Source organism: Arachis hypogaea, chromosome 5, assembly GCF_003086295.3.
Source record: "Arachis hypogaea cultivar Tifrunner chromosome 5, arahy.Tifrunner.gnm2.J5K5, whole genome shotgun sequence".
Lineage (NCBI taxonomy): Eukaryota > Viridiplantae > Streptophyta > Magnoliopsida > Fabales > Fabaceae > Arachis > Arachis hypogaea.
In genome coordinates this window covers 27,805,620-27,827,205 of record NC_092040.1, presented here as the reverse complement: position 1 = coordinate 27,827,205, position 21,586 = coordinate 27,805,620, and the positions used below count along the sequence as shown (strand labels likewise).

Here is a 21,586-nt window from a genome sequence, read left to right as displayed (position 1 = left end):
TTATAAAAATAATAATATTAATTTAAATCCGTTCAAGATTTAATTCACTATTTTTCGGTCAAATTAATTTGTCTAGTCTAATTTTGACAAAAATAACACAGTTTAATCCATTATATATATTAAATTTTAACTATTAAAAAATATCTATAAAAAAAGATATTTTAAATGTCTTTATCTGTGTAGCTCTGCTATTCTAATTATATTAGTTAAAAATTTAGGGAGTATTTTCTTGTTAAGAAAATTGAATTTTTGTTTTTTATTTTATTTTTTGGCATAGTGTGTAGCTATATGAGTAACATTGACCTACTTCTCAAAAATTTTAAAAGAAGAGTAAATACGTAAATTAGTTCTCAACAAATTTTATATTAAATACTTTAATTTTTAATAAATTTTTATTTTTTAAAATTTTTTTAGCATTATTCTCATTAGGCAGATTGATTTTTCTATTGTTTGAAGAGAAATTAATTTGTCTTATAGTAATATATTTTGAGATTTAATTGTTTTATAATAATATTTTAGAAATTTATTTATTTAATATGTATATTAAAAATTTGATTAAATGTGATTGAAGAATTAATTTATTTGACGGAAATAATTTTTGAAAATTTTTAGAGAACAAAAATATGTATGTTGAGAATTAAAATTTCTGATTTAAATATTATTTGATTGTCTAGCATTAGTAAAGATTGAAATTGTCATAAACAAGGTTACTAATTGCTCCAGGTTATTTTTAAGTCGATAACACAGTAGAGTCCGTATAATTGACTAGGAGAAAACCGGGTGCAAAACGATATTAACTTAGCGCCGCACCAGAATTATTATATTACTTAGGGTGTATTTTCTTGTTAACTAAGTTGGATTTTTTATTTTTTATTCTATGTTTTTGTCATAGAGTGTGACAGTGTGTAGCTATGAGCAACATTGACCTCTCAATAATAATATTAAAAGAATTATCATTAAGTGTTGAAATATTTAAGGGTGTTATGTTTAACAATTGCTACCAAAAGTTTACAAATATTTTTAGCAAATAACGAATAACTATATATATAAAAGAGTTGATAAATATTTTTAACTGCAATCATTTCTTTTCCCAAAAACCTTGGTTTAATTAGCCGATACTTCTGCATTTTTAATGGATAAAAATAGTCTAAAATACATGAGATTAACTTTAAAGTACTAACCGTTAAATAATTGTACACAATTATTTAATTAAATTTATGTTTCTAGATAATTTTTTAAGTAGTTAGTTTTAAAATTAGTTATTTTTGTTAATGTAGTAATATATAATTGAGCTTTATTCATATAAATTCTTTTATACTAATAATGTATGAAAATTAAATTTTAGAAAAATATATGACCCTTAAAATAAATACAACAATTACAACGACAACAAATTAAAGTCATAACCTATTAGATAGATCAGTTATATAGATTAAATGATATTACTAAATTTTATTATTTATCATGACTACGGTAAATATACACTACAAAAAAAATTAAGTTATTACATTGGTTATTTTGGGTAATTAATTTTAACGATTATAACTGTCATTATATCTAAAAAGAGCATTTTCAAAAAATACTATAATTTTGAGCAGTATTTTGTAAATTATGACGATCTTTGAAAATCGATATAATTTTCATTGTTAAAATGACGAGCTTTTTTATCGTTTAAAACAACACTTCAAACCGCTGTTATATTCATATAAATAGCAATTTTTTGAATGGTTAAATTAGTGGTTGATTTACTGAATTAAAATAGTTTCTTGGTATGTGCATTAAATGGCGATTATAAACTGTCATTTTTTTTAGGTTAAAGTGGTATTTTTTATCTTTTAAAATAATGGTTGAAAATCACTATTTTTACCAATAAAAATTATATTTTTGGATCGTTTAAAATGACAATTTTAACCATTATTTTTATCAAATTAAAATTAAATGTCAATTTTTAGTAATTTAAAATGACAATTGAAATATTTTTACTAAATTAAAATAATAATTTTTGTTCGTTTAATATACCAATTAAAATAGCCATTTTAACCACGTTAAACCAATAGTTTTTTGTCTAAAATTTAATAATAACCAGAATTCATAAATCATAAATAATAAAATATTAAATATAACATATGTTTTAATTTATATATGGTCATCGAAAATCAAAATTCATAACTCATAAATAAAATCAAACATAATATAATTTTTCAACTATAATAGATAGCTTTAAATATCAAACATAGTTTTTAATGTCTTAATATATAGTATTTAATATATAAAGTCTTTTTCACAAAATTATGTTTTTTTTTGTTGTTTGTTCTAAAAGATCTACTACTTAACTCTTTTAAGGATAAAATTTCCTCTTTTAATCCAATTACTACAACAAAAATATAATTTGAGTGCAATAAAAAAATATAAATTTTACTTATTCATACTAATAAATACTAATATCATCTAAAGTAAAATATCAATACAATTGTTAGTTAAAAGAACATACCCCTTCACTTTCCTTGAGTTTAACTGAATTTCGGACCTATTATCAAAGCAAAATGTACAAGTTCACAAAAATATAAGAAAAAATAAATAAATAAAATTTTATTTATTAATTTTGTAAGCAAATTAATAAGTACCTCATCACAGGCAGAGTTCACAGTGTTTAAACTCTTCTTAAACTCTTCAATCTGCATAAAGTGAAAAAAAAATTAAAGAAGCAACAAGAAAATTAAATTCAAAACAAATTCAGACAAAATACCATGAGAATTAACAAACCTGAGTCCCAAACTGAATCTTGAAAGAAAACACTCTTAATTTTGCCTCCACTATTAGACACTTTCATTAACTCATAAAATACTGAAATATAACAAGAACATGATAATATTACACATAGGCTTATCGTTGGCTTGAACTAACAAAGACCAAAATAACTTTTTCATAACTCAAATGTTTTGAAGACACAAACACTTGTATTAATTAGGTTATGAGTTAATAAAATAACCTCTTATACGTTTTATATATGTTCCCCTCACAATTAGTAATTTTCTTTTCCCCGTTATTATATATAAAATAATACTATAGTTGAAAGAACTTATTAACACACCTGTTCACATTTTTAATTTCCGAAAGCTCTGGGTCACCAATGTATCCCGAAATAAGCATAATCAAGATGAACCAAAATTAGAAAAGAAAACACATAATAGTTAAAACTTAAAAGGGACAATGCAAGTAATATTATTGGAATTAGGCGAGGAGTAGTAACTCAACCATAATAAAAGTTAGCTAACAAATAATAATAACATTAAATGGCAGAAGCAAGATCCAAGGAATCATGCATATATTTTTATAAGGCCTTCACCTTCAAAGTTTCAATCTCCTTTTTAATTAGTTGGCCAAAAGTTGATGAGATTTTCCACCTGAATCACATCCTGCAGATAACATTAGTGCAATGAGTATCCTATTACACTTAGATGAAAAGAATCAAATTCTGTTGTAATTCATGAACATTTGTTAGTTCTTTTAAGATATGATAAAAAAGGGGTGAAAGTACTAAATTAATCTTACAAACTCAATACGGTGTTAAAGCATAAGAATCGGGATATTGAGGCTTAGGAGATAAATAAAAAATTAAAGTAACTAATTAACATTTTAAAGTCACAAAAACACATATACAAGAGGCCAACAAAGAATCAAACTACAACTCATTAGCTAGGGACTGTTAAGTATAAGACTAAGAAGGAAGTGTTAACTTAGTCAACAAGAAATTCAAGAACTCTCCCTTCACCAATCACGAAATCTATTTTGAAACTACCTTTAGTCAGTTATAATAGTTTGTATTCAATTAGTTACATATAGTTAGTTTTTTCTATATATAGTTGTACACTACTTCCATTCTATTGTAACTTAGTATTCTAAGCATAATCAATTCAATATGCTTTCCTTGGATAGTAGAATTATCTCTGCTTCTGTTTTACATATCCGAACTCATTCCTTTCCTTGATCTCTGGTACTTGATAGGGGCTGCTTCATGAACACCAAAACTCACATGTTATATTAACAATAGAAAAAATTGGACAAAAATAGAGCAGCTCTGCCTATAACCAAGTAGAAGAAGGTTGAGACCCTTATCCAAGAACTAATGGAATGTTCCCTAACAAAATGATGTTACATGACTTAGCTTACCTCTTAAAGCATCTTGAGAAAACTCTGTTTAAACTTGCAGAGTTGAATAATGAAAAAGTAGAGCAAGCACTATACAGAAAAAAGCTCTGAAAGAAGAAAAGAGAAATAATTAAGGGATAAAACCACATCCTTTGTCATTACCATCATCCATATATATACAAGTTTACTCATTACATAGAGCACCAAACACTTACACCCTACTAAATTTAATGTAACAAAGTATATACATCAGAGTATTTAAGGAGAATTTTTTGTTTTACTTTTTTCTTGTAATAATGTTAAAGAGATTGATGATCTATCTATGGTTGAATCAACATCTAATTTAATTAGAACTGTATAAGAGAGTGTGGAGCATCTTGTGATCTGATCTAAAAATTAGAATATATTCAGTTTTAGACTTTAAGCTAATGTGCAAGAATGAGTTATACATCTTTGTTACCTTTAACTTTCACTATATTTATATTTCCTTATTACTGAAGGAACATGTAAAGAAAACATGACCTTGCACTTATCAATTTTTTCTAAAACCAAGATCTTTCTTGGCACGATCGATTTGATCAATCTCTACTTTTCCTTGTATATTATAGTGATAGTACTTTGAATTAGCTGTAGATGCAATTCCTGATTCGTCAATTGCAAGCTGTGTCTCAGAGTCTTTTATGTCTTCTGTTGAAGCAATTCATAATTTCAAGTATTTTTGTGAAATTTTCTATTTGTTATTGGTTTTACTTTTTTATGACAGTCTGTTACTATCACAATATAAAATACCAAGTTTAGATCATGGTCATTTGACTGTTTTTAATCTTTATAGAGTTTTTGCAGCAACTTGGAATGTACGAGAGCAATGATATGCTTTTAAGTTGGATAACTAAATACAGTGAAAAAGCCATTTATGATTTTGAATGTTCAAAACTGAGGTTCTTATTCTGTTGTATTGAAATAAAGTACTACAATTTTTTTGTTGTATTTTTTAATATAATTGATAAATGTAGTAATGAATCCAGAAAAATGTTGGTAATGGAGCAAATATAATAAAAATACCTAGACATAATAAAAATTTTTATAAATTTTTGTATTAATGTTTGGCAAACATGATGTATAATAATTAAATATAATGGAGACAAAATACACATAAATTCATATGTTTTTAAATTAATATCCAAATTACTAGCAGTGCTTTGTACAGTACAATTTGAGGATTGCTGTGATAATTTATTTTGGAATAATTTTTCTTTCTCGACCTTTTTAACTTTCAAGAGATTGTTCCATTGAATGCAGAAAACGCGTGCTAGTAATGAACCGGTTGCAAAATGGCTTGCTTTAATCAACCAATCACTCAATGAATCTCATGATTTGTCTTCCAAAGGAGTGAAATCTGCAGCATCATTTGGTAGTTCCTTGTCTTTTCAAAAGCCTTCTTTAAAGAAGATTAAGAAGACTTTCAAGAAGCTAAATGAAAAGAAGCTAAAAAGTTATAACTGTTCTTGAAATGTAAATGAAGGCCTCTAAGGAATTGTAATTCATGTATTAGAAATTCATGAGTAATTGTTATGACTTTGATTTTTGGTACTTTGTTAGTATGCAAAGTCTATTTTTTAGTGACAAGTTTATATATCTTGGATTGGTTGATTTAAAATTATATACATAATCTTTTTGGTCATTGTTTGAATTACTCTTTCATACTATGATTTAAAATTAGGCACCTACTCAAATAAAAATGTTAAAAATATCTTCTTATGAAGATTCTTGTATTAAATGTGTATTTTGTTTGTTTAGCCACACTTTAAAAAAAAAATACTTTTGTAACATATCAAAATCTAACCATACAATTTATGATCTAATGGTAAAAAAGAAGCATTTTCATATGAAGACAATTGTAAAGTCTTTATGGTAGTATTCACCTTAAAATTATATATGATTTTTGCAAGATTTTATTAGGAAGATTAATAAAAAAAGAGAATAGGTTTTCTGAGCTAATTTGTAGCCACGCTTAAAAAGCGTGGCAGCCAGTAATGCTCAATTAGCACACTCCAAAAGCATGGCCATATCTTACTCTATTGGTACGCTTCAAAAGCGTAGCCATATTTTTCCTTATCGGAATTTTTTAAAAGTGTGGTTGTATGTCCACAAGAGAGTACGTTTTAAAAGCGTGGCTGTATGTCCACTAGAAGGTATGCTTTAAAAATGTGCCTACAGGGTTATACATATGGCCAGCGTGGCAATAGATAAAAGTTTAGCAAAAAATAAAGCATGTCAATAGATTGACAAAAGCATGGCGATAAAGCAACCAACATTCTCGCAGATGTGACCATTTCAAAAGTGTGCTGATAGCTCAAAAAACATGGCAAAAAGCGATTGCTATGCTTTTTCTCACTTTTTAGCACGCATAAAGCATGGCAAAAGCCAGTTTTTTTGTAGTGTTGGAAGGCGAGTGGCAGTTTCCAACCATTCCCATTAGCATTTAACGCAATATCAATCGACTTGTGTCTTTCTGAGATCACCAACAAGCCTAGCTGAGGTATGACATGTTGCCTCAGATAAGATAGAAAAAATGACCAAGTCTCTTCATCTTTGGCTCAACTATGACAAATGCAATAGAAAATATGTTTGAATTACCATCTTAAGCAATAGCCATAAATAGTATGCCTCCGTATTTACCAAACAAATGAGTGTCATCAATGGATATAAGTGTTTTGCAATGCTTGAAAGCCTCTACGCAAGGAGGGAACGTCCAGAACACCTGATGAAATATGACACCATCGACATCACCATGCTAAGGTTGAGTTTGAAGTTGCACCCAAGTACCTATATGATAGTGGTTAATAGAACATATCAATATTTAATTAAGCATACGCAGTTAAAGGCAATGCAATTTTTTTTACTCGGTAAGTATGTTTGCATTTTGAATAACCAACTAGGAAGCTCGTTGTATGATTTCTCCCAATCCTCTGTATATTTTAGCAATGACTCTCTACTTTGTAAGATAAACCTTTTTGTATGACACTTTGTAACCAAAATAATTCTCAATAGATCCTTGCAAAACTCTGATGTTAATTATAAGGTCTGTTTTGACCATTGTGAATATGTGTTGAGCACTCACTTTTGAGTCCAACCTTTTATGGTATTAGCCCATTGGTGTTTGTATGCAAGTATGAGAACCATTGTATCTCCTCACCTTTCATTTTTCTACTCTTGGTGAATGTGTATGATCCAATTACAACCCAAACTAAGTGCAATGTACCGAATACTTCAACTGGTCAATCTCTAGTATCTTATACTCGACATCTTTTTTCATGCTATACATTTTAACTGCCATAATAACTTTCTCCTTGTTTTCAAGCTGTTGATCGATCTCAAACTCATTAGTGGGATCATCCTCAGTCCCTTTTGCATAAACAAACAATCTGGATTCATTGACCTGAGATTCAGTAAAGTAAAGTGATCAGATGACATATGGTCGGAAAATGGCAGGTTGTGTCAACACGAGTTATGTGTTTGTGAAGTAGTTTATCTCTTCCTCCTCCTGATCAGGAACTTTCATGGGTTCAGCCTTTACATCTTCACCATCATCGGGATTAACTTGATAGGGATTCATCATTGGGTCATTGACGCAGATCCCTCATGGATTTAAAAATTTTCCTGCATCATCACATCATTAAAGTCCTTCCCATTTGACCCCTCTTGATTATCATTAAGTAACTTGTTTAGGTCAACCATCAACCTTTTAATAATTGTTCTAGTTGCCCCCACTTAAGGGGATATCATCACCAATATCTATAAAACTTGCTACACACAAGTCGACAAGAAAAACAAGTAACTCCAAAAGATGTACATTTGTCTAACGATTGTGCTAATCCCTTATTGTTGAGGGGGATGGATTCAGATTCTATATGAGTATTGTGCAACCTATATTTCCACTTCTGGAAAGGATTACTGTTGCTAAGGATTGTTGGAATCTTTATATTAGTGAGAAGAATAGGTTGAAAAATATGTTCAAACAACCAAATCAATCTGTCTGTTTAACTACTAATTGTTGGACTTCTATGCAAAATCTAAATTATATGTGTCTCACTGCTCATTACATTGATCATGATTGGAAATTGCAAGAGGATTATCAATTTTTGTCTTATTAAAAACCACAAAGGAGAAACAATCGATAGAAAAATTTAGAGATGTCTTTTGGGGTGGGGGATATCTAGAGTGTTCACAATTACTATTGATAATGCTAGTTCTAATGATACTGCAATATCTTATCTAAACTAAAATAGAGGATTGGAATTTACATCCTTTAAAAGGAGAGCATTTGCATGTTAGGTGTTGTGCACATATTCTTAATCTTGTTGTTAATGATGGATTGAAAGTGATGCATGAATCTATAAGCAAGATAAGAAATGCTATTAGATATGTGCGTGCTTCCCCTAGTCGCATGAATAGGTTCAAAATTTTCATTAAGGAAGCTAGGATACAAGACAAGTGTACTGTTCAACTCGATGTTCCCACTAGACGGAACTCTACATACACCATGCTTGAAAGTGGTTTGAAGTTTCAAAAGGCGTTCAAGAGGTTAGGGGAGAGAGATATAAAATATGCTCTAATGCAAGGTGGTATTCCGAGGAATCTTGATTGGGACAATGCAAAACACTTTATGGAATTCTTAAAAAATTTCATGATGTTACAAAGAGTGTTTCTGGTAGTTTGCTTGTGACTTCTTCTCAATATTTTCATGAGTTTTGTAAGATCTTGCAGATGTTCAAGGCTTGTTGTGGTAGTCGAGATCCATTACTTGGGAGTATGGCTGAGAGGACGAAGCTTAAGTATGACAAGTATTAGGGTAACATAAAAAATATCAATATGATGATTTTTGTTGCTGTGGTTCTTGATCCTATTTACAAGTTGAAGTTTGTGAACTTTAGCTTTGAAAAGCTATATGATAAAGATGATGCTGATTTATTGGGTGCAAAAGTGAAAGAGACCTTCTCCAAGATGTTTAAATGCTATGTGAATGCGAATAATGGGGGTAGATCTTTTACTTCAGCGACAATGGATGGTGCATTAGATGTGGGAGTACCTAATGGTGACATGGCTGGTGATTTTTTCAAGGAGGTGCATTTTCATGAGACCATCAACAAGAATGAGGTGGATTTGTATTTGATGGATGGTTTAGAGAAGCCTCATGATCAAAATACTTTTGACATATTAAATTGGTGGAAGGTAAATTCTAGCAAGTATCCTATCTTATCCCAAATAGCTAGAGATGTCTTAGCAATGCTGATCTTAACTGTTGCTTCAGAATCAGCTTTTAGCATTGGTGGAAGAGTGCTTAACAACTATAGGAGTTCTTTAACTCCAAAGACAGTTGAGGCATTGATTTGCAAACAAAATTGGCTTCGTGCTTCTCCAATGACAACTGATTTTGAGAAGCTTATTAAGGAGTTTGAGAAACTTGAATTAGGTATGCAAAAAAGAAATTTGAAGTTCCTTTGATGGTTTATGTTTACAATTTATAATCTATACTATGTTTATGTTTACAATTTATAATCTATATTATGTTTATGCTTATAATCTATATTGATTATTTTTGTTTTATTTTTGTAGAAATTGCACCAACCGTGGAAGATGATGACGAGTCTGGTGTGGATTTAGATTAAGCATGGTGGCTATTTGGTTTTATTTGGTTTAAAGTGACTGTTTTGGTTTTTAATATGTTTTAAAGTGTGTTTGTTTTTGTTATTTTGCTAGACATTTTTAATTATCTTTGTTTTATGTTTAATTAAGTTGAATTTGTATTGAATTTGGATGTGATATACTCTTGTTATAATAGTTTATTGACAGTTTTAAACTTTATTTTATGGTAAATTAAATTCTGATTATTAGGTGTAAAAAACCGAAAAAACTGACCAAACCAAATCAATGTTGGTTCGGTTTGGTTTGGTTCGGTTGTTCAGAAAGCAGCAAACCAAATGGTTGGTATCATTGTAGAACCGATCAAGTCGGTTTGATTGGTTTTCAGTCTAAAACCGAACCAAATTGAACCGATTACACCCCCTACTTATTAGACGTATGTCATCATCATTATATAATCGATACCTAATTCACACAAAATCTTATTAGAACAACATAAAGTTATACCTTAAACATAATAAAATATTATTAGTATCATCTATAAAACATAAAATAATAGAAAATAATCAAATAAATACTATGAATAATAACATTATACCTTTTGTAAAATAAAGTATCACATACTTCCGTTGAATATCTATAATAGATTTTTTCACTCTTTATGTGATGTTGACCAGTGGCATGCACTAAAAAATTTTTCAAAATTATTAAACATCTCACTTCGAAAGGCATATATGTAAAGATTGGTTGGGCAGAACTAAAAATAATAGATCCATTTTGACCATATACTATTTCTCCATCGTAAAGAATAGATAATAATAATAGTATTTTAGAGATTTTACAGAATAAAAATCAACAAAAATTGGTAAAATGAAACTTGAAAGAGATGAGAGTGATTTTTTTTTACTAAGTAGCTTCTTCCATCAGTCGGTGGGTTATATAGTTTGCCAAAGAGAATGTCAAACCTGGTTATTTTTACTTTGACTAATATCAAGAAATTCACCTAGGGCCTCAGCACACCCCCCCCAATGCAAAAGAAAAAGGATACTGGAAAAATAAAGTTGAAATACTTTTTTAAAAAAATATTTTTTATTATTTTATAACAATAAAATATCTTTTTTTTTTCAAAGTTAGGAGTGAAACTTGAACTCAAAACTTCTAGACGAGGATGTGGAAACTATTCTATTTCTTATTCTCTCTTTATCTCCATCATATTTATTGGTATTTTAAGAGTATAAAAGTATTCATATATTTTTCACACTTCTATTATAATATTATTTAGATCTCGTTAATAATTTCCGTAATTATTAGAATTCAAATGTTAAATTTTTATATAGATAAAATAAAATAAATTAAATTATAATATTTTTACCATTCTTAATAAAAATTTGGGTAAAACCTCAAATAAACCAACCTCATACCAAAATGATGCAAATCACACAAAGCCAAAAACGGTACATGAATGTTCTAAAATATCTAACTATATAAATCAAATTTAGTGAATTCAATTTTCACATTATGGTAGTAAATCAAATTGAGTAATTTCTATTTACGTAAGAATATTGTGTTAACTATATAAATTGAATCGGATATAGTCGATTTATATTAACTACATGAAGCAACAATAAAGCGAGGCTAACCAATTCGATTTACTATTTAGATTAATAAATCAAAAAAAGCAACTTCGCTTATCTAGTAACCCTTGCAATGGCGCCAATGCCCCCTAATAATGCAACACAAAATTGTGGATATGTAACTCTTGCATTCTGAAATGGACTGTAAGTACCCGTAGAAAAGATTGGACAATGAGTCTGGATGATGCTCTATGGGCATACAGAACTGCATTCAAAACTCCTATAGAGACATCTCCATACCAGCTTGTGTATGAAAAAGCCTATCACCTGCCAGTGGAACTGGAACACAAGGCCTACTGGGCAACCAGATTCCTAAACCTTGATGCCAAGTTAGCCGGAGAAAAAAGATTGCTCCAGTTGAATGAGCTAGAGGAATTCAGACTCAATGCTTTCGAAAATGCAAAAATTTACAAAGAGAAAGCAAAAAGGTGGCATGACAAGAAACTGTCATCCATAGTCTTTGAGCTAGGACAGAAGGTTCTGCTGTTTAATTCTAGGCTCAGACTGTTCCCCATGAAATTAAAATCCCGGTAGAGGGGACCATATATGATCACAAGTGTGTCACCATATGGATATGTAGAGCTTCAGGATGTTGACTCTAACAAAAAGTTCATTGATAATGGACAGAGAGTCAAACGTTATCTTGAAAGCAATGTTGAGCAAGAATGCTCAAAATTGAGACTAAACTAAAGCTCAGTAAAAGTCCAACTAAAGACAATAAAGAAGCGCTTGCTGGGAGGCAACCCAGTCATTAGCAAAGGTTCTTGTTATTTAAATAATAATTATAGGAGTTTGATATAAATTATCTTTAAGGTTAATTGTCCAATGCAGAAGTTCACAGAGTTACAGAAAGATTCAGAGCACAAAGCAAAGAAAAAGAGCTCACTGGTTCGAAAACGCCAGTAAGAGGTATTTTGGACATTAAACGCCAGAATGGGTATCATTTTGGGCGTTTAACGCCAGTAAAGATACCTTTCTGGGCATTAAATGCCAGAATGGGCACTATTCTGGGCGTTTAACGCCAGAATTGCAGCATCATGGGCGTTTAGAAAAACGCCCAGTGATAAAAGATTTCTAGCGTTTAACGCCAGTCAGGATACTTGGCTGGGCGTTAAACACCCAAAATGGCCAACAATTGGGCATTAAACGCCAGAATGGATACCATTATCCATTCTGAGCGTTTAACGCCAGAAAGGATAGGGGGAAAAGATTTTGTTTTCACTTCAATTTTTTTTTCAAATTTTCATGTTTTAATTCATAATTTTTGCACAAACATATTACAAATTTTCATCTCTCAAATTCAATTTTCAAAAATTTAATAATCTTCTAGATTCTTTTTTAATTTTCTTTCAAAATCTCTTTCAAATCTTTTTCAAAAACTCATTTATCTTTTCTATTTCTTTCCAAATATTTTCCAACTCATCATATCCTCTTTTAATTCTTAGACACATCAACAAAAATTCAGATTTAACTTCTTTATATCTTTTCCATATCTTTTGAACTTTAAAATCTCATCTCTTTTTTCATATCATGATTCATCTTTTACAAATCATATCTTCCTATCATATCTTTTTCAAAAATTTTCGAAACCCACCCCTTCCCTTTTAAATACAGGTTCGGCCATCCCTCATCCTCCACCATTCAAATCTGTCTCTCCTTTCCTTTCTTTTGCTTGAGGACAAGCAAACCTCTAAGTTTGGTGTATTTTTCCGTGATCACTGAGCAAAAACTCACCAAGATTATGGCCCCTAGAGGAAAACAAACCACTTTAAGAGGTAAGAAAGAGAATAATCCAAAACCACTTTGGAATCAAGAGAGGTTCTTGACCAAAGAACATGCACCATTACCACAAAATAATGGGTTTGAGGTCAGTGATCCCAGAAGTTAAGTTCGATCTAAAAGAAGATGAGTATCCGGAGATCCAAGAACAGATTCAAAACAGAGGTTGGGAAATTCTGGCTAATCCTGAGACAAAGGTTGGAAGAAACATGGTCCAGGAATTCTACTCAAATATAAGGTTAACAGATAAATAGAGAATGACGGGAACTGCCTTTCATACCTTTCGAACTATGGTCAGAGGGAAGATTATTTACTTCCACCTTGACAAAATAAGAGAGGTCTTCAAGCTGCCTCAACTACAAGATGATCCAAAATCCTTTAATAGGAGAATGGTGAGAGTAGATAAGCGTTTGGACCAAGTTCTAGAGGACATATGCCTCCCTGGAACCAAGTGGATAACCAACTCAAAAGGTGTCCCAAACCAACTCAAGAGAGGAGATCCCAAACCAGTCGCGAGGGGCTGGTTGGACTTCATTGGGCATTCTATACTGCCCACTAACAACCACTCTGAGATCATTGTCAAAAGAGCAGTGATGATTCATTGCATCATGCTGGAAAATGAAGTGGATATTCATAATCTGATTTCTTGTGAGATTTACACAATTGCAAATAAAACTCCACTGAAGCCAAATTGGCTTACCCAAACTTAATCTCTCTGCTATGTAAAGATGCTGGGGTAAACATGGGAGTGGATGAGTTCATCCCAGTTGAGCATCCAATCACTAAAAAGTCAATGGAGGGACAACAAGTACACGACAACTCCATCAAGAGGAGGGCACAGGAGTTCCTCCCAGAAATCCCTCAAATTGACTACTGGGCCCGCCTAGAAGCATCTGTCACCAAGCTGCAAGAAGCTATGGATCAACTTAAGGAAGAACAGCAAAATCAAAATAGCATGCTCTGCAAGCTGCTTAAGGAACAAGAAAAGCAAGGGCGTGAGCTATAGGAGCTGAAGCGCCAAAAGCTCTCCCTTGAGGGACCAGATACCCCACAGATTGAAGGAGCACCCATATCCCAAAACAAAGGTTGTTGAGTCCTAATCTTAAATCTGTGATAACTTTTACTATTAGAAACCTATCTTAAGAATTACATGAGTATTAGTGATTAGGGTCTTTATTTTTATTTTTATTTTTATTTTTATTATTATCTCCAAGTAAGCTATAATTTGTTCTTCATATCATCACTAAACATGAATAAAATAGTAGATTTTCTCTAGAGTAAGGAGGCAGTTATTTCAAGTTTTCAATAAGAAAAATTCTAATTATTTTTATGTGGTGGCAACACTTTTTGTCTTCTGAATGAATGCTTGAACAGTGCATATTTTTCATAGTGAAGTTTATGAATGTTAAATTTGTTGGCTCTTGAAAGAATGATGAAAAGAAAGAGAAATGTTATTGATAATCTGAAAAAATCATGAAATTGATTCTTGAAGCAAGAAAAAGCAGTGAAAAAATACAAAAAAAAGAGAAAAAAAATGGCAAAAAAAAGAAAAAGAAAGAAAAAAAAAAAGCAAGCAGAAAAAGTCAATAGCCCTTTAAATCAAAAGGCAAGGGTAAAAGGGATCCAAGGCTTTGAGCATTAATGGATAGGAGGGCCCAAAGGAATAAAATCCTGGCCTAAGCAGCTAAACCAAGTTGTCCCTAACCATGTGCTTGTGGCATGAAGGTCCAAGTGAAAAGCTTGAGATTGAGTGGTTAAAGTCGTGATCCAAAGCAGAAAGAGTGTGCTTAAGAACTCTAGACACCTCTAACTGGGGACTTTAGCAAAGCTGAGTCACAATATGAAAGGTTCACCCAGTTATGTGTCTGTGGCATTTATGTATCCTGTAGTATTACTAGAAAACAAGATGCTCAGGATCACAGCCAAGACTCATAAAGTAGTTGTGTTCAAGAATCAACATATTAAACTAGGAGAATCAATAACACTATCTGAATTCTGAGTTTCTATTGATGCCAGCCATTCTGAGCTTCAAAGGATAAATTGAGATGCCAAAACTATTCAGGAGTAAAAAGCTACTAGCCCCGCTCATCTAATTAGAATTTGAACTTCACTTAAAACTATGAGATGTATTACCTCTTGATCTTATTTTTATCCTATTTTATTTATCTAATTGCTTGAGGACAAGCAATAGTTTAAGTTTGGTGTTGTGATGAGCGGATATTTTATACTCTTTTTGGTGGTATTTTCTTGTAGTTTTTAGTATGCTTTAGTTACTTTTTAGTATATTTTTATTAGTTTTTATGCAAAAATCACATTTCTGGAATTTACTATGAGTTTGTGTATTTTTCTGTGATTTCAAGTATTTTCTGGCTGAAATTGAGGGACCTGAGCAAAAATATGATTCAGAGGCTGAAAAAGGACTGCAGATGCTGTTGGATTCTGACCCTCCTGCACGCGAAATGAATTTTCTGGAGCTATAGAAACCCAATTGGCAAGCTCTCAATTGCGTTGAAAATTAGACATCTTGGGCTTTTCAGCAATGTATAATAGTCCATATTTTTTTTGAGATTTGATAGCGCAAACTGGCATTTTAACGCCAACTTCTTACCCTTTTCTGGCGTTAAACGCCAGAACTGGCATAAAAGTTGGAGTTAAACGCCCAAAATGGAACCAAAGCTGGTGTTTAATGCCAAGAATAGCCTCTACACATGAAAGCTTCAATGCTCAGCCCAAACACAAACCATGTGGGCCCCGGAAGTGGATTTCTACACTATCTATCTTAGTTTACCCATTTTTTGTAAACCTAAGTTACTAGTTTAGTATAAAAACTACTTTTGGAGATTTATTTTGTACCTCATCATATTTTACATCTGAATTTGTATCTTCTACGGCATGAGTGTCTAAACCCCATGGTTGGGGGTGAGGAGCTCTGCTGTGTCTCGATGGATTAATGTAATTATTTCTGTTTTCTATTCAATCACGCTTGTTTCTATTCTAAGATACTCATTCGCACTTCAACATGATGAATGTGATGATCCGTGACACTCATCACCATTCTCAACTTATGAACGCGTGCCTGACAAACACTTCCGTTCTACCTTAGATTGAGTGTGTATCTCTTGGGTTCCTGGTTCACGAGTTTGAGTGCCTCTCCTGACAACAAAGTGTTCAAATCCGTGAAACCAGAGTCTTCGTAGTATAGGCTAGAATTAATTGGCAGCACTCTTGAGATCCGGAAAGTCTAAACCTTGTCTGTGGTATTCCGAGTAGGATCTGGGAAGGGGTGACTGTGACGAGCTTCAAACTCACAAATGTTGGACGCAGTGACAGTGTGCAAAAGGATCAATGAATCTTATTCCAGCACAAGTGAGAACCGACAGATGATTAGCCCTACGGAATCCGTAGTTAGACTATTTTTACTGAGAGGACGGACGATAGCCATTGACAATGGTGATCCACCAACATACAGCTTGCCATGGAAGGAGCTTTGCGTGCTTGAAGAAGACAACAGTAGAAAAGAAGAGATTCAGAAGACAGAGCATCTCCAAAACCTCAACCTGTTCTCCATTACTGCATAACAAGTATTATTCATTTCATGTTCTTTTACTTTTTACAAACAAAACTCTTTTCATTATTAATCTCCTGACTAAGGTTTACAAGATAACCATAGATTGCTTCAAGCTGACAATCTCCGTGGGATCGACCCTTACTCATGTAAGGTATTACTTGGACGACCCAGTGCACTTGCTGGTTAGTTGCGCGGAGTTGTGAAAAGTGTGAATCACAATTCCGTGCACCATTAGGTCTAGTAACATTGTGCACGTGGTTACTGATAATGCTGCGAATTATGTATCTGCTGAAAAACTCATTCATGAAAAGTATCCAAATATTTTTTGGTCTCCTTGTGCTGTTCGATCACTGCATCAATCTTATTTTGAAAGACCTAGCAAGTATGCCTCACATAGCTGACCTTGCCTCTTGTGCTTCAAAAGTGACTGTGTTTATTTAGAATCATATGATTTTCTTGTCATGGCTTAGAAAAAGAAAAGATTGGAAATAAATTGTTCGACTAGGAGTTACACATTTTGCTACTGTTTTCATTACTTTGAAAAGTATATATGATCATATGGAACACTTGCAAGCGTTGGTGGTGGACAAATATTTCACTTCTCATAAATTATCCAAGAGTGTCAATGGAAAGATGGTTACCTCAATTATCTTGGATAGTAAGTTTTGGGACGATTGTATTACTATTGTTATGCTTGTTGGTCCTCTTATTAAGTTATTGAGGCTTGTTGATGCTGATGAGAAACCTTCTCTGGGTATCGTGTATGAGGGCATGCAAAGAGCCAAAATTGCTATCAAGACAATGTTTAGAAATAGAAAATCTGCATACACACCTTATACAAGTATCTTGAAAATGCGGTGGGATAAGCATTTGAAGCGTGACCTCCATGCAGCAGCATACTTTTTGAATCCAGATTTCTTCTATAGTGAGGCGTTTGTTGAGAAGGCAAATATCTTGAAGTCTTTGCTTGATTTATTTGATATTAAAACTCTTTGCAATGACTCAGTTGCTGCAATGCAAGAGATACAGTTGTATCGAGATCGAAAAGGAAGTTTTGGAAGGGAAAGTGCTTTGAAAGCAATTAAGAGACTTGAACCTGGTAAGTTATTATATTTCTATGTTCAATTTACTTTGAAGGTTTTTTAAAATATTGAATGAGAATTGATGTTTGACTTTCATATCCTGGTAGGTGAATGGTGGAGGCTACATGGTGGGAGTGCTCCTAACTTGCAAAAAATGGCAATTCGTCTTCTTCATCAAACACCTTCATCATCCGGACATGAGAGGAACTCGAGCCTCTTGGAACAAATCCATTCAAAGAGGAAGAACCGATTAGAGCATCAAAGGCTAAGTGACATTGTTTATGTGACTTATAATCTACGCCTTCAATCTAGAATGCATCGCAAGAAGAAGAATTATGATCCAATTGACGTTCAAAGCATTGACACAGTAGATTTTTGGGTAATGCCGAATGAAGATGATCTTGAATTTACTAATGGAGACATCGAAGGCATTGAAAATTTAATTTACACGGATAATGCTATGCCTTCATATCCTAAAGGTAATTGAAATAGCAAAACTTGTTTCATTTACTAAAGATATCTGTTGTAAAGTTATAACTTTAATTTTTTCTTGGTTTTCTATTTTATTTTATTAGATGGAGGAGATGTGGAAGTTGATGTGGATTTGCCTAATGTTGCTGATTCTTCAAATACAGCTTCTTTTGGTGGTACTTCTGATGATGGTGGCTTTGGATTACCTATTTATGATGGAGATATTGGAACACTTAATGATAATTATGATTTTTGATGAGTTGCACCTTTGATTAGTTGAAAACTTGCTAGTAATTGTTTCTTTTGAATGTAGAACATTATGGATTTGTTATTATGTGCGTTTTTTTTAGTTATAAACTTTGATGTTTGAAGTTGTTTGTGAACCTCTAATATTAAGTTATGGATAATTTATTATTTGAAATTTGAAATTTTATTAAGTTAGAAATTATTGAATTTATATATTTAAAATTATTTTTAGATTTTTTAATAATTTTATTTAATATTTTATTAAACCGGTTCAACTCCAGTTGAACTCCGGTCGAACCAGTGAACCATTGAACCAGTGACCTCACCGGTTTATTAACCGGTCCGGTTCTCGCAACCTTGAGTATATGGGACAAGTCAAGCATGGATATAAATATACAAGCAGATTGATGTCTTTTTTACAAATATTAATTACTATTTTATTATGATAATTGTTGTCAAACAAGGAATTTATTATTTTGTTAAGAATTATTGATGAATATGTATTTAAAGTACTAACTGAATCTTTTAATATCTATTTTAATTAAAATTTTATTATTAGTTATTTTGTCTCTTTTTGAATTTTTTTTATGTGTTCAAATTTATTTATTAATTAAAATTATTACACATGTACAAACAAAAAAAGTTATTGTGAAGTTTATCTTTTTTGTATTTTCCCTAAAAAAATGACTTTTATTTTTGCCAAAAAGGCAATTCTTCTACTAGTTGCATATTGGCTTTAAGCAACATTTTAATAAGTTGCATATTTTGAATATCCAAAAGAAAAGGCAATGTTTTAAAAGGTTGCATATCCAAAAGAAAAGGCAATGCTTTTAAAGGTTGCATATTCAAAACTAATAGGCAACACTTCAAAAGATTGCAAATTCAAACTTATAAGCAACGCGTAAAAGGGTTGCATTTTATGGCAAATAGGCAACACTTTTTAGTAGTGGCCAAAGTATGAGAGAAAAGACAACACTGCAAAAGTGTTGTCTCAAACACACCTCTGAAGTGTTGTTGTTTTTCAACCAAAGGCAACACTTATCAAGTGTTGCTCTCAAAAGCGTTACTTTTGAAACAAAAAAGTGTTGCCTTGATCTAAGGCAAGGACTGCATATGCAACGCTGCCCAAAAACGTTGCCTTAGGTCCAAAAGTGTTAGATAAAAAATAACCTTTTGTCAGCCTTTATGCAACACTTTTTAAATGTTGCCTCAACCTGAAAATGTCGTAGGGAGGGAAATCAGTAACCAATGCCCAAGCGGCTATTGTACTTGCTACTGGAGATGCTTCTGACGTAGTCAATGAAGAATTTGCAAGCATTGATGCAGAATATATGGCTAAAAATGCTGTTGCTGCACATAGTGCTTTGGTAGCTCAGGTTGAAAAAATTTTAATAGAGAGGGAAAGGATTAACAGTGTTGAAGAAATGGCTGACGAGGCAAAACTAGAGTCATATTGAGTTTGCTGGGATGATGCCATTGTGGTAATTAGAAATTATGTTGGTTGATTACCTTTAATTTGTTCATAGTTGCTTATATGTGATAATAATTTATTGGGATTTGGTGGCATATATACAGCTAGCTTTGAAAATTTTCACTTGATAATTTTCGGTATATTTTGTGCTTTATTAACAAAGAAATTTTGCTCTGTGATTGGTTTTCTAGTTATTTGATCAATGTTTTTTGCAAATGTAAGAAAAAATAGGTAGGTAATTAAGAATCTCCATTGTTCTAACTCTATGTTCTGTGTAAAAGTTACTATAATATTAAGTGCTTTTTTTTATTGTTGTTTTGGCCTCTAATAATGTATTCTAGTACTTCGCTCTAATACAAGAATAGTGGCTAAATGTACCTAGTACTATCACAAGAAAAAGCAATTGTTTTAAAAATATTTTCTATAATAATAATAATAATAATAATAATAATAATAATAATAATAATAATAATAATAATAATAATAATAGAAGAGGCAACGCCTAGATGCCTTAGGAATAATAGAAATGGCAATGCTTTTAAACTGATGCCTTAGGAATAATAGAAATGGCAATGCTTTTAAACTGATGCCATAGTTGAGTGCAATATACAATGTTGCCTAGGATTGCTATACTAATAGAATAGGCAACGTTTTTCATTAGTTGAAAAATTAATAAAAAAGAGAACACTTAATAAGTGTTGCATTAAAGTTTGATCAAAAGCGTTGTTTTTGTTTTAGAATAGACAATGCTTTTAAAGAGTTGCTTTTAGAAACGTTGTTTTTGAAACAAAAAAAAAACATTGCTTTGACTTAATACGATGGCTGTGTCTACAAAGTCTTCCTAAAATATTGTTTTAAGTCTAAAAGTGTTGTTATAAATTAAAAGTAACTCCTTTTTAATTTTTAGGTAACACTTTTTAAATATTGTTTCAGACAAAAGATATTATAATAAAAAATATCTTTATGTTAAAAAGAAAACTCAGAATAAATATCATTAGAATTGCTCTCGGTGATGGTGTATAAATAACCAGCTGGATAAATAATAATAGAGGTAAAATTTCTCATTATTTTTCCTAAGATTTTTTTTTCAGTCTTCACGCACCACAAGAGAGAAAAATAACGTTGGAAGTCCTCTCCATTTTCATGCAACGCTCCCTTTTCCATGCATTTTCATGTTAAGCCATTTTTGTAAACAATAAAAATAGCAAATTCTTTATTTTTATATTATTAAATTAAATATTAATTTTTTAATAAATTAAATAATTATATATAACCATCATAGCAAGCACCACTACCACATTTTTATCTATTGCAACATATTTTCAAAACAACACTTTAAAAGAGTGGCCTAAAATAAAAATAGATAACACTTTATACTAAATGCTAGTAAATAGAGCGCTATTACAACATATTTTTAACCAACATATTATAAGTGATGTCTTAGATAAATTAAAAGACACTTAACAAGTGTTGCTCTATCAAATATATAAGACAATTATTATAAAATCAATAGGTTACATTTTATAAGTGTTGTCTTTAAATT

The 21,586-nt window shown here is 31.4% G+C and overlaps 1 protein-coding gene across 1 annotated transcript; it reads left to right on the top strand.

The window, feature by feature from the left end:
* The first annotated feature begins 17,331 nt into the window (after window positions 1-17,331).
* On the top strand, window positions 17,332-18,582 carry LOC112803353 (uncharacterized). The gene is made up of 3 exons (XM_025846851.1): window positions 17,332-17,872; window positions 17,963-18,334; window positions 18,431-18,582. The coding sequence occupies exons 1-3, from the start codon at window positions 17,332-17,334 to the stop codon at window positions 18,580-18,582; spliced, it is 1,065 nt and encodes a 354-aa protein (XP_025702636.1).
* The last annotated feature ends 3,004 nt before the right edge of the window (window positions 18,583-21,586 follow it).